Source organism: Rhinolophus hipposideros (genome assembly GCF_964194185.1).
Source record: "Rhinolophus hipposideros genome assembly, chromosome: 22".
Taxonomy (NCBI): domain Eukaryota; kingdom Metazoa; phylum Chordata; class Mammalia; order Chiroptera; family Rhinolophidae; genus Rhinolophus; species Rhinolophus hipposideros.
The window spans coordinates 547,785-560,667 of record NC_138068.1 but is presented as its reverse complement, the minus strand read 5'-3'; the positions used below and the strand labels follow the sequence as shown (position 1 = coordinate 560,667).

Genomic DNA, 12,883 nt, shown 5'->3' with positions numbered 1-12,883 from the left:
CAGTAACACCTTCATCCAGGCCCAGCCACTGTCGACGGGGCTGAGAAGTGGCCAAGGCTGGGCTCAGGGGCAGATGGCCAAGGGTGCCGTCAGCACATGCCAACCCTCATCTGCCGGGCCCTCCACTCCCCATTCAGGACGTGGACTTTCATTCTGCTGGGCCGCGGTCATAGCGACAACGACGAAAGCCACAGCTGCGTGGACATCACACACAGCAAGCGCTGCATTCAGTGATTCACAGAATTGTCACACCATGTTATAGACGAGGAAACTCGAGGTCCATTAACTCAGGATCCCAGCCAGCCTGGCCCAGAACCCGCGGTCCCCACCCCTCACCATCCTCCCAAACACACCCTCTGAACTGTCTTCACATGACGCACAGCGGACCTTTAATAACACAACTAACAGAGATGGGCCTGGCCTCAGTGAGGGCAGCAAGCCGATATCTGTTACTAATGCATGTTCCAGCAATTTCTATCTCAGAATGATCCCACATTTATACTTGAAAACATTTAAAATGACCTGCCTGCGAGGTAACCCATGCAGCCCAGTCTGTAGTGTTTAACAAGACGTGGGATACACGCCTGGCCTGGGGAAGGGGCAACAGCCCCCAGCCCAGGGCCTCCCCACCATCCTGAGTCTCTAACAGGACTTGGCCTGAGCCCCCGTCCAACCTCAAATGGGCATTTAGAGGGCTCAGAGCCATGCTGAGTCCCTCTAGTCCTCCCCTCTGAGGCCCCCCTTCCCCCAACTCAAGGCCCTCTGTCAGCGCCTTCCATGAAATGCCCAAAGAGCTCTCTGCCCTCTGGGTCCTGTTCCTTCCTTCCAGGGGTCACTGAGAATGACCAGTTCTAGCGGCTCTCACCAGCATGGACTCTGAGCACCTTGTTGTGTGATGGCCACACGTAGACACGCTGGGTGGGCATCGTGGATGGGCAGGAGCATGGCATTAACTTACTGACTGAAATAAGCTGAGGGAACAGCACCCTCAAATGCCCTGTCCACTACTGGACTCAGCTTGTGCTCTAGAAGTGGTCAGTTTCTTCAAAAACATCCACGGGCTTAAGCATCCTCGGGGGCCCCACGTGGTGGGCACAGGGTCAGAGCAGGGGCACCCACATGACGGCCGGGAGCTCGCTGGCCGAGCCGTGGGTACCCCCTTCTGAGTGTACACCGAGCCTAGTTTTAGTACGTGACTTGGACTGATTTCTAATAAAACTGAGATTCTCTCTGCTGCAAATGCAAAACACAGGAGCCAAGCTTCCTACCACCTATTACCTTGCAGACATGGAATGTGTGTGGAGATTTACTGCTCGGTGTAACATTTTACTGTCGTAGATTACTTTCACTTCACATTTTTGGGTGAGGGTAGGAAATCCTGCAAGGAGGCATGAGGCCTCCAGACAGGCTGGAGGTCATCTAATAGCCCAGGTTTCCCTGGGAACCACAACTCCAGGCATTTTCACCTTCCGGGAAATTTCCATAAGATTCTCCTGCTCCTAGATTGGTAGACATTCCCTCCCAGGACCTCAGGGAGGTTGGCCATTCAGACTCCATTTTCCCTCTAGGAAGCACAGAATGTTCCGTCAGCTGAGAGGGACCCTGGCCACATCCCCCAAGCCTGAACTCACCCCCAAATATAGTCACACCAAAGAGGACAATGGCCGGTATGCGGCCCGAGGCTGAAGGCAGAGGCTCCATCTCCCACGTGGGCCTGAACTCCAAGGGCATACAGGTGAGGGGGGTGAAAATGTGACTGCACTGATTTACCCAAGGCCACCCAGGGGAAGGCATCCAGACTCTACCCTGATGCTGGAAAGCAGGGAAGTAACCCCTGGCCCTGCAGCCCCTAGCCACAGGCCTCTGAAAAGACGGCAGAGGACTTGGTGGCTCAGTCATAGAGAAAACAGCTCAGAAAATAGAGCAGGTCAAGCCCCTCCCACTGCCGATACAGGAGGTTTCCATCGCCTGTTCTAAACAGTTTCATCCCAGCAGCTCCAAGTGGCTTCTGGATGTTGGCAAGGTCAGGCAACCTGCGCCCCAAACGCTCACCCTTTCAGCTTGAGTGTGGCAACTCTGGAACTCACTCAACCTTTCTTGGCCTCAGTTTCTCCACCAGTGAAATGGGGCGACATGAGCCTCTCGCAGGGAGAAATTCCCGAGACCAGCACACACTAGGTGCACAATAAGTGTAAGTTCTCTTTCCCACTCCTACCTCAAGCCACATGGAGACCAGACCCTGTGATGGGTACCTACCCGGCTCCCCGTGACTATGGGGACCTGGGTTCTCCAAGGTCCCTCCCCTGTGGGCATTCCTGGAGTGGACACACATCCCTGACACGGTGGTTTGGGGCCATTTTGATGGCTCTCACATTTTGGGAAACTTGTGCAAACTCCAGACCCTATACCTAGCATGTCGCCTTACAGAGATGCCCACACTCAGGGCGGACAGACCCTGCCCGGGGACGTGAGGGTGGAAGATGGGGGAGCTTCTATAGGGCCGCGCCCTTCCCACCCATAGAGCTCAGCTCCTCGTGCACAGCCCCCCACTGCTGGCAATGTCTGAGGAGGCCGTCCAACCTACCCATACAGAATTCCACCCTGAACCCCTGTGCGCCCCGGGGCACCGCCCATATCTGGGTGAGCAGTCACTCGGGGCAGGTCTGCCCACCCAGGGCCCATTCCCCATCTGGCACAAGCAGAGGAAGGGGTCCTCCAGGGGCCTTGGGGCTGGGAGAGGCGGGTCCAAACTGTTTCTGCCCAGGCGGGTCCACACCTGGTGGTATCAGGGAAGGCACCTGTCTCTAGAAGTGTTTCTCGAAAAGCTCACGGACAGAGGGAGAAATGGCCATGGCTCCACACTCAGAGCACATCTGTGGAGAACACCCCTTCCGCAGAGGGCAGGGGCGGGTGGGAGCACCTGGCCTGGCACCCACCAAGCCTGGGGGCCACAGGGCAGCAGTCTCCCTCCCCACCTCTGACAGCAGCTGCCCCCAAGATCCACCGGGACACTTCCACCTTCCAGAAAGCAGGCTTTGGGGACAAAAGGCCAAAGAAGTGGCCTTCGCAGGCTGGGCACTGCCCCAGACCCCAGGACTGGTCTCCAGTCAGGACGGTCTGCAGCAGCAAGACTGCCAGCCCTGGACTGTCCCTGCCCTCCCCTGCCTTCCCCAGACCCTACTCAGCAACAGTCCACCAACCAGATGATACACAAGCATGAGCCAAGCTGGTCTGTCGGAGCTGGGCGAGGGAACAGGGGCACAGGGACAGCGGGACACTCGGGCCCCGGGCCAGAGGCCAGCATGGGGAGGCAGTAAAGGCCTCCTGAGTAAGGGAGGGGCTGGGCCCCATGTTGGGGCTGGAAGTAGGGACAGTGGAGAATTCCACAACTCAAAGGGGGGGGTGGGGGGATGGGCCATGAGCATCAATAGCAGGTTAGATGTGTCACCACTCAGGGACAGCCCACTGGGCCAGCCCTCGGAGTTCATCTCCACCACGCCCTAGGGACAAGGAGCAGCTGTGCCCACTGGTGATGGGAAAACTGTGGTCTGCAGAGATTCTGTGACTGGACTTAAGTGACTAACAGAGCAGCTGCTGGAGACCCCTCCTGCCTACCCCATTCCCCAGGAAAAACCCCTGCGACGGGGTTGCCTTCCCCTGACTCTGAGCCACTCACTGGTGAGCTGGGGGCAAGGGGAGCTCAGAGAAGCCTGTGCCCTCAGTAGAAGGACCAGGAAGGGCCTGAGCAGGCCGAAGGGCAGGGCTGCCTTGACAATGAGGGCCAATGCCCCTGAAGCCCCCATGCAGGGTTACCCCAGGAGACAACAGAGACTCCCCCCACCCCCCAGCCCCCACACACATACACACAGGAAAGCAGAGCCTGACCCAGGGACCCCACACATTCTGCTTCTGATTCTGGATGCTGCAGTTTGTAGGAGGCAGTAGGCACAGAGGGGCCGACCATTGCAAACCAAGACAGGGAGAGAACACGAAGGACCAGGGCCAGAGCCACACAGAGGGACCCCAGGAAACGCTCATGCCCCAAGCACAGTAAACCCTCCGGAAGCTACACCACCAGTCAGACTGGGCCCTGGCTGCTGGGCTGCGGGGGTGGGCTCTGTCCACGTACTGGACGTCACCTCAGGCCAGGACCTAGCGGACCAGAGACTGGCCCACAGCCAGGCAGGAAGGAGTGTCAGTGGGTGGGTCATTGGGGAGACACAGGGCTCTTCAAGGATGAGCAGCCAGAGCCACCTGGGGGGAGGGGGTAGTGGGGCCTGCTGCTCTTGGGATGCCCAGAGAGGTTGGGCACTGAGGCTGGTCCCCCCAGCAGCCCGGCAAGTCCCTCCCAGGGCCTTTGACCCCCGCAGAGGGTCTGTCCAGGGCACAGAGGCCCAGGTACATGGATGCATTGAACAGGTCACAGGCACACACCCCTCCCATCCCAGGTGGGTACATGGTCAGTTGGAGAGTTTCCCAGACTCTGCCCCTCACTTCCATCCCAAAATGCCTCTTTCATACAAAATGGCCGAGTTCTGGCCCCAGTCTAGCTGGGATGGGAGGGGGAGTACCTGAGGGCTCGGCGGCTGTGCACACCAACAGCACAGGGCGCACACGCAGACACCTGCACAAACACAACACGAATGAATACTCATGTGCACAAAATGCCAGCCAGCCAGCGGGAGCCGCAGGCCCTGCCCCAGGGGCCAGGACTTCAGGAGGGCTGGGGAGACAGACAGCCCCAAGACAGCGGGCACCCCTCCTCCTGGGTGTCCACTGTGCCAAGGAATCCAGAGCCCGGAACGTGCAGGGCATATCAGGCACACAGCTGCTCGTCCAGCTACCAGCTGCAGACAGGGGTCAGGCTGCCCTGGGGCGGAGGGGGGGGGAGTCACAGATGCAGGCCAGGCCAGGGAGGGTGCGGGTGCCAGGCGCAGGGCGTCAACTGCCCTCAGCCTAGGGCTGAGGGAGGGGGGTCCTGTTAGGACCCCTCCCCCATTTCAGCAACCCAGAAGCTCACCCCAGTCGGAGTGAGCAGCTTGGAGGGATGGGGAGGGGAGGCCAGCTCTTCCCCCCATCACCCCTATTCCTTGGGGGAACCCAGCCCAGGGGAGTGCCGGGCCTCCAGCTCCAGAGGCCGGACCGGCAGCGCCGCCCTCCTTCCCCGCTGGCCCTTTGTTCGGTGCAGTGGCCGTGGGGAGGGGCCTCGGGGCAGAGGAGCGCGGGGGAGGGGCTGAGGCAGCCGAGCCTGGGGCGGAGAGCCGGGCTCTCCCCGCGACCTGACAGCCCGGGCCCCGGGACCCCTTCCTGCGTGCGCTCTCCACGGAGCTCCCCGATCTCCGCGCCTCGCTTTACCCGGGACGCGGTCGCGGCTCGGACCCCGGCGCGCGGTGTGAGGGGCGCGGGCGCTCGGACACCCGGACGGCGGCGGGCACTCACACGTAGGCGTGGTAGACGAAGGCCCAGCCGCGCGGCCGCTCCAGCACGTTGTACAGGAAATTCTGCAGCTTGCGGTAGAAGGCGTTGCGCTTCGGGGGCTTCCCGGCGCCCGCGCCGCCCGCGCGCGGCTTGCTGAGGATGCTGCCGCGCTTGGGGGCCTCGGAGCCGGCGATGAGCAGCGCGCCGTCCCGGGTGGAGTCGGGCGCGCCGGGGTCCAGCCCCACGAAGCCCACCTTGAGCTTCTTCTCCCCGCTCGGGCCGGGGTACACGCCGCCGTTGCGCGACTTCTGCACCATGGTGCTGGCGGCGCCCGGCGGGCGCGCGGGGACACGGGCTCAGCGGGAGCGGCGCGCGGGGGGCGGCGCGGGCCCGAGCCCAGGCCCCCGGCCCGGGAGCCGCATGGCCAAGGCGGCGGCGGCGGCTCCGCGCTCCAGCCCCCGGCCGCGCGCCGAGACGTTGCGGCTGCTCGCCCCGCCCGCCGCCTCGCCCCGCCCGCCGCCTCGCCCCGCCCGCCGCCTCGCCCCGCCCGCCGCCTCGCCCCGCCCGCCGCCTCGCCCCGCCCGCCGCCTCGCCCCGCCCGCCGCCTCGCCCCGCCCCCCGTTAACCCCTGCGACGCCGCGCGGGCGGCGGGAGCGCAGTGCAGGGGCGGGAAACGACAGGCGCCGGGCCCGCGCTGGGCCAGGAGTCCCTGCCACCCGGCGGACGTTTCGCACTCCGCCCGCCACTGCGCCCTGACGAGCAACGCCGGCCCTGGGTCCCCTGTGAGGTGGGCAGCACCAGGCCGGCACGCGCCGGAGCGGCCCCAGCGCCCTGACACTGGACACCTCGGAGCCGGGCGGGGGACGTACGGCTCTGGCCAGGCCGTCGGTTATATGGCCCCGCCCACAGGGAAGCTTGTGCCTTGGCCTCCGGGGGGCCCCACCTGAGCCCCACCCCGTCCCTTCGCTGTGCAGGAGGCGCCTGGCGAGGCTTCCTAAGAGGGAGCCTGGACTGGGCGGGAGGAGTCCGGGAAGAAGAGGCAGGGGAGAGGCGCCCCGGCAGGAAGTGGGGCAAGGCGGTCAGCGAGGTGGGGCCGGACTCAACCTGGAGGCCTGGCCTTTGTCTGCAGACCCCAGAAGGGGCCTGCAGCAGGGGCAGGAGGTGGGAGGGTGGGAGGGTGGGCCCCAGGGCAAGACCCAGGCCTGAGGCCAGTGGGGACACTGGTACCACAGCCCAGGATAAAGGAGGGCAGGCTCTGGACACACATGGCAGACTGTCCCCTCCGTGGGGAGTAAGTACAGGTGGCCTGCCCAGTCAGGGAGCCAGCGGTGTCCTGGGGAGTCCCTGTGGAACCTGCTGCTGGGAGACCACAGGCACTTATTCTCCAGCCCCTGAGGGCTCCCTGCTCACGGATGCTGTCAGCACCCCACCATCCCCCACTGGAACCTCCCTCCGCACCTGGCTCCCTCAGCTGACCACATTCAACCTCTTCCCACATTGGCCCCACCTGTGGGGTCCCCCAAGGGAAGACCCCCTTTAGTAGCTGGCACTGTCCTCACCAGTGACTCAGCTCATAAAGCAGCGCTATCCCTGCCCTTCGGTTTCCAAAGTGAGTGGCCTGGCCGTGTGGCCTCTGTTTTCTCAATTAGGCAGAAAACATAATGGTCGATGTAGGCACAGTGCTAATTTGTGAGTCATTTAGAATGTCGGGGATGGACTGCAGCTTGTGCCACACACACCTGTGCACACAGGCCACATCCCAGGGGCTGCACTCCTGACCCCCACCTCCCTGCCTCCATGCCCAGTCATTAGCTGTGAACACCAGCATTAGGTGGGTTTGCCCCCAATGGCTGACATTTTTCAAGTGCGTGAACCCCTGCTGAGCCCAGGCTGAGAAAGGAGGCTCCAACAAGGTCAGTTCAAGGGGAGGGGGAGGGCCTGGGTTGCAAAAGAAGGAACGACCTGCATTCCCTACACAGCTGGATCCACGAGGGAGGGCGTGATGTCTGGCTGACTCTGCTCATCTGCCTCAGAAGAGTGACAAAGTGACTGTAAGGCAAATGTGCAAACTCCGGGAGGGTGGGGCCACCTCCACTGGTGAAGGGGAAGCCCAGACTACGAGGTCCCCTGAGCTAGGCCTGTCCCTCCAAGGGAGCCCCTTCTTGGGGGTTTTTGATGCAAGGGAGAAGTGGGCCCATGAAGACACAATGCCCCCGGGTGGAGGGAAGGCCCCTCCAACGGGAACTCCAGGCTGGCAGGGGAACCTGCTCAGATGCAGGTGGACCTCATGTCCTAGGCACCCTGTTCTCTTGTCTGCAAATAGCGCTTTGTGGGTTCTGGAAGGCGTGTCCTGCATCAAGGTTTGAACATCTCTGCTTCTTCTGTTTAGGATGTCCTTTCAATGAGCTGGTTCATTGATCACTTGTTTTCAATTCTGTGTCATGCACTCCATGGGCTGTGCATGGCCAGCAGTCTGGTCACCAGTTGCCCCTACCCTGCCCCCCCCCCCATGCAACTCAGGAGAAGCAAGTCATGCAAACACTCAGTTGGGGTGAATTTCATGCAAATGATAGGAATCCCATTTATTTAAAAATAGATGGGAAAAGCTTTCAGGCTCAAGCCATCTTTGCCAAGACAGCACTGAGGCTCCAGAGAAGAGGAGTGGAAAAATTCAGATGCACACTTCAGAAGCCCATGTCCACTTTGAGGAGGCGGCTTTCACCGAGACTTTGGGGCCGGAGGCCCCGCGCCCAGCACTGCAGCGGCCAAGCCGGGAACTGTCCTTTCAGCACCTCCCCACTGAACACTGTCCCAGAACCTCGTGAACCCAGCACACTTCCTTCGCCCTGTCTTGGTGGCCTCCTCCTTCCGTCCCCCATATCACTGGCTACACTGAGCCACCCAGCACAGACTAGTGAGCTGACAAACGTGATGGTGGCCACTGGCATCCCCACCCGTCCCCGGGGACGTAGCCATGCAAGGCCTGCTCTCCTGCTTCTGGGCACATCTTGCCACTGTCATGTCTCCCAGAGCCTGGCATAGATAGGGCCCATGAGGAGTGGTCAGTGGATGTCACAGCTGCTGGCGGCAGAGGACAAATCAAAGCACATCTGTATTGTTCCCTCGGGGGGACATACACAGTAACCTTTCCCGCAGTCAGAAAGCAGGCTCAGCATTTCCTGCAAATCTCTTCGTGACCCTGGGGGTCGTGACTACTCTCACAGCATTAACATTGGACGGTGGGACCAGAAGAGAATGCATGGGGAGCAGGTGGGGAAGAAAGAGGCTTCCACGGGCCAGCTGACCTGGCCGAGGGTGTGAGCAGCAGTGAGGCTGTTCCTGGAGCGGAGTGGAGATGGCCCAGCGACACCCCACAGCTCTGATGCTTTGTGGTCACATAGGACGTGTTGACATCCAGCTGTCCAGCCATGCTGGAGTTCCGTGGGCCAGTGACCATGCGGACACTCGGGGCAGACACTGCCAAGCAGAGTTTCCCGTTTCACCCCCCCCCACCATCTCCTCCCAGGAGAACAGGAGCGAGCTCCTGCCCCAGTCACAGGCCTGCACAAAACAGATGGCCCTGGCAGAGGCCCAGAGGGAAAGCTCCCCCAGGCCGAGAAACAGGAGAAGGGACAGGCTCTCAACCACTTCGCCTGGGTCGGAGCTTGGTTGTTTTAATCATAAAATTGAGTGACAGGAAGTGCCAGCAGACAGAAAGTCCCAGCCCTCCCTCAGGAATTCTTGTCATGAGGAGGAAGCGCTGTTATCCAGCTCATGGGGGAGCAGGAAAGTGAGGCAGATTCAGTGTTTCTTTTTTTTTTTTTTTTAAGGAAGGCACAGCTCACAAGGTCCCATGTGGGGATCGAACCGACAACCTTGGTGCTGCCAGCACCGCGCTCTAACTAGCTGAGCTAACTGGCCACCCCTAGGAAAAGATTTAAGATACAGAAGCATTGATTTTTTAAAAACATCTTACACTAAACTCAATAAAAATTTAATTTATACTTTTTTTTAAAAGGATCAGAGCTCTCAACAAACTTCCCCAGCTCCTGGCAACCCAGCGAATCGTGTGAGGAAGCTGACACCAGCTCCTCAGCTGCCAGTAACACCACGACGCCACCTGTGATGGCAGAGATGGCTTGGGCAGTGAAGGTGGCCTGGACACGTTGGAGTGTGGAAGTCAGTCTGTAGAATCTGGGTTCTCCAGGGAACCCCCTGCTGAGAGGTCCCATGACCCCCTTAGTCCGCTGGCCAGCTTCCAGGAGCAAGGGTGGTATTTGGGAGGTTGTGTGTTTTGTCATTTCCAGCCCACAGGCTGTCGTGTGAGGGATCCCACACTCCCCTTCCCACACCTCTGGGCAAATGAAGAATCTGTGGAAATCATTCCCCTTCCATGGCAGATAAAACGTGAGGAGCAGACGGGCCCCCCAGCTCACGCGTGGAGCGTAAAGTTGGTGCCCGATCTCTACCTGCCAGCGCTCCCAGGCACTTGGGTGATCTCCAGACTCTTTCCTCACCACTGGATCTTCACCTGTGTGACCTGGCCCTGCAGCGCTCAGACACCCCACCTGCCCCGTCCCCCCCACCCCCTCCGCCCGCTGCCCCGGTGGGCACACAGGAGAGCCTCAAGCAGGCGGAAGAGCCTTTGTGAGTACTGTTCCCTCTGCCGGGATGCTGTCCCCTCCCCTGGCTCCAGAGGTAACTGTGCATCTACTCAGGGAGGCCCTGCTTGGGGGTCGTCCCTGAAGTGGGACCCGCCCTTCCTCACCTCTGCTTACTGGTCACAGTCTGAAGCTGTTATTTATTTGCTTGCCTCCTGCCCACCTCCCCACTAGACAGGGAGCTCAGTGAGGAGGGCCGTGCACACACTCACACCTGGCCCAGCCACAGAAGCTGCTCGTCCATGCCAGGGACAGTCTCTGTGCCCTAGGGCTGGGCATCGCTGGGAGCGTCCAGCTGGGATGAGCCCGCCATGGTGGGCCTGGGGCTTATGTGGCTCAGGGAGGCTGGCGTAGGCTATGAGACGACATGGGTGTCTGCAGCTCTGGGCCGTGGAGACAGTCTCCCCGCCAGCAGAACGGTCAGCCGGCCTACCCACACACAGGCTGTCGGCATCTGGGCCCTGGCTGCCCGCCCACGGCAGGCCCAGGCTCACTTGAGTGCCTTGCTCGCTGGCCAGATATCCAGCAGGCTTTGCACAGAGCAGTCCAGTCTGGGGCAGAGCCTGGTGGCTGTCAGAGTCCCCACTCCCACCCACCCCCTCATCCAGGACAAGGTCACCACGTGTTAAGTGGGAGTGGGGGGGAGGGGAACAGGAACCAGCAAACCAGGGACACATCAGCCCGGATAGAGCTGGAGCCCTGGGCCAGCACCAAGGGCTCTGCAAGGGTGGCCCGATGAACCACTCTGCCAGCAAAGAGGGCCCACCCAGGGCATTGCTGAGAACACAAGGCGCTGACTGCAGGGCGTGGCCCGAGGGCACCCAGACTGCTGGACCTAAGCCAAGAAAACCCTGCAGAGCAGTGAAAGGTCCTGGGGCGTCCGGTACAGCGCAGTGTCCAGGAAATGGCAGGGAGGTGCTAGGGCGACCCCAGGTCCCCGCTTGGTTTCTTACAGACTCTCCCACGAGGTGCAGCCAGAAGGAATGATCTGTCGGTGCCCCCAACTGAGACATACTGATGGCATCCTGTCCCAATGTCCCACCCATGGAACGAGAGCCATTTAGGCCATTTCGCTCTCACCCAGAGGTGGCTTTGGACCCCAGGGTGCATCTGGGAACATCTGGAGACATTTCTGGTTGCCATGACAGAGGCAGGTGCTACTGGCATCTAGTGGGTAGGAGCGAACCTCCTGCAGTGCACAGGACAGCCCCCACCCCCACAGTCCAGGCCCAGACCCTGGCATGGCGAGGCCGCGATCACAGCTGGGCTGTCCTTGCCTCATGCAGCCTTGATGGGTGTCCCAGCCGCCCATGGCCCTTCTGGGTCTCCTCTCCAGCCAAACCCCACAGTGAGACCCCAGCAGCAGGCGGCCCCCACAGCTTCTCCAGACGCCCTTCTTCCTTCCTCCCTGGCCGAGCCCAGCAGAGCCACCAGTCTCCTGTAGCTCGGAGCCCTGCCAGTCCAGTCGCCTGACCTGCTTGCCCCCCTTGGCTGCAGGACAGGGAGAGTTGCCCAATGCTGCCTGGGTCCTGCCACCCATGGTGCCTCCTCGGGGCTCAGTCCAGATTCCAGGCTGCCAGCCGCCAGTGGAGGAAGAGCCAAGACACATGCTCACTCACGTCACACACACGTGCTCTCTCTGGCATGCACAAACACACATCCAAATGTATGTGCACACACACGTGCACACACCCACTGCCCCTCCTCCCAAGGCCACCACGTTCCCCACACTGCACACAGCCCCACGAGATCTGCACAGGTGCACATCCCAGCCTATGCTGGGCCCACGCACCGGAGGCACGTAAGCTGTCCAGCACACCATGGTCCCACTCCAAGGCCCCAGGAGGAGACATACCCCCAGTTACCCACAAAGACGTTCACTCCCCGGTGAGAAACGCTGGGGTCTGAAGCCACTGCTAGGGCCACCCTGCAGCCTGGGGGCAGCACCGAGCACCCTGGGAACACAAGGGCAGGAGACAGGACAGATTTGGCCAGCTCAGCGGGAACCGCCGCCTCAAGAACTCATGAATTTTTCAGAGGCCCCCAAAGAGCAGATTGAAGCTGCCAGTGGGGTCCCAGTGGATCCTGCTTTCAATTATTCACCAGCCAGCAGAGGCTTCTGGGCCTGATTCACAGAGCCCGGGCTCACCACCAGCCCTGCGGTGTCATACGGGTACCTCTCCAGGCTCCCGTGTCCTGGACAGCCTGGGCGGCAAGCCGGGAGTGAGCGTCCATGGGCCCCACTTGGGCTCGAGTTCTGAAGCTGCCCCCCCCCACCCAGGACACACTGTCAGCCGCCCACGCCCTGGCCAGCTGCCCAGCGGGCTCCCCGAACTGACACCATGCCCCCTCCCCTGCTCCCCACCCACCCCTCAGTTCCCCCCACCCCTGAGCTTACACCAGCCTCTGGCCACCTCAGCCCCCGCTCCAGACCCCGACTCCAAGAGCCACACCCGGGGCAGCTGACCACAGCGGTCATCTCACCTTCCACATTCAGGTGCCACCTGCTCTGTCCTTGGTTGAGCAGGTGGAGCTGGGACTCGAACCTGCACCCTTGCCACTGGCACTGCCACCGAGATCAGCAGTTCTCAGAGGCCCATCCAGGCGCCCGGCTCCCAAGAACCTTCCAGAAGGCTCTCAAGGTGAAAACCGTGTTCACAACAACACTCGTGTTCTGTCTTGTGCAGGGGAGTTTCCCAGGAGCCATGCTGTGTGCTTCTGCATTCTTGTTTTTTGTTTCGTTTTGTTTGTACTTTTTGTTTTCAAGGTTTATTTGGTGTTTTTGTTGGTATGACACTTGATAG

The 12,883-nt window shown here is 61.1% G+C and overlaps 1 protein-coding gene across 13 annotated transcripts in view; it reads right to left on the bottom strand.

The window, feature by feature from the left end:
- KCNQ2 (potassium voltage-gated channel subfamily Q member 2) overlaps window positions 1-5,884 on the bottom strand; it is a 46,505-nt gene extending 40,621 nt beyond the window's left edge. For all 13 annotated transcript variants that reach the window (XM_081033527.1, XM_081033538.1, XM_081033532.1 and 10 more), the window contains exon 1: window positions 5,440-5,884. In XM_081033527.1, coding sequence (XP_080889653.1) covers window positions 5,440-5,735 — 296 coding nt within the window. In that variant the 5' untranslated portion in view covers window positions 5,736-5,884. The remainder of the gene's footprint in view (window positions 1-5,439) is intronic.
- Between the last annotated feature and the right edge of the window lie 6,999 nt (window positions 5,885-12,883).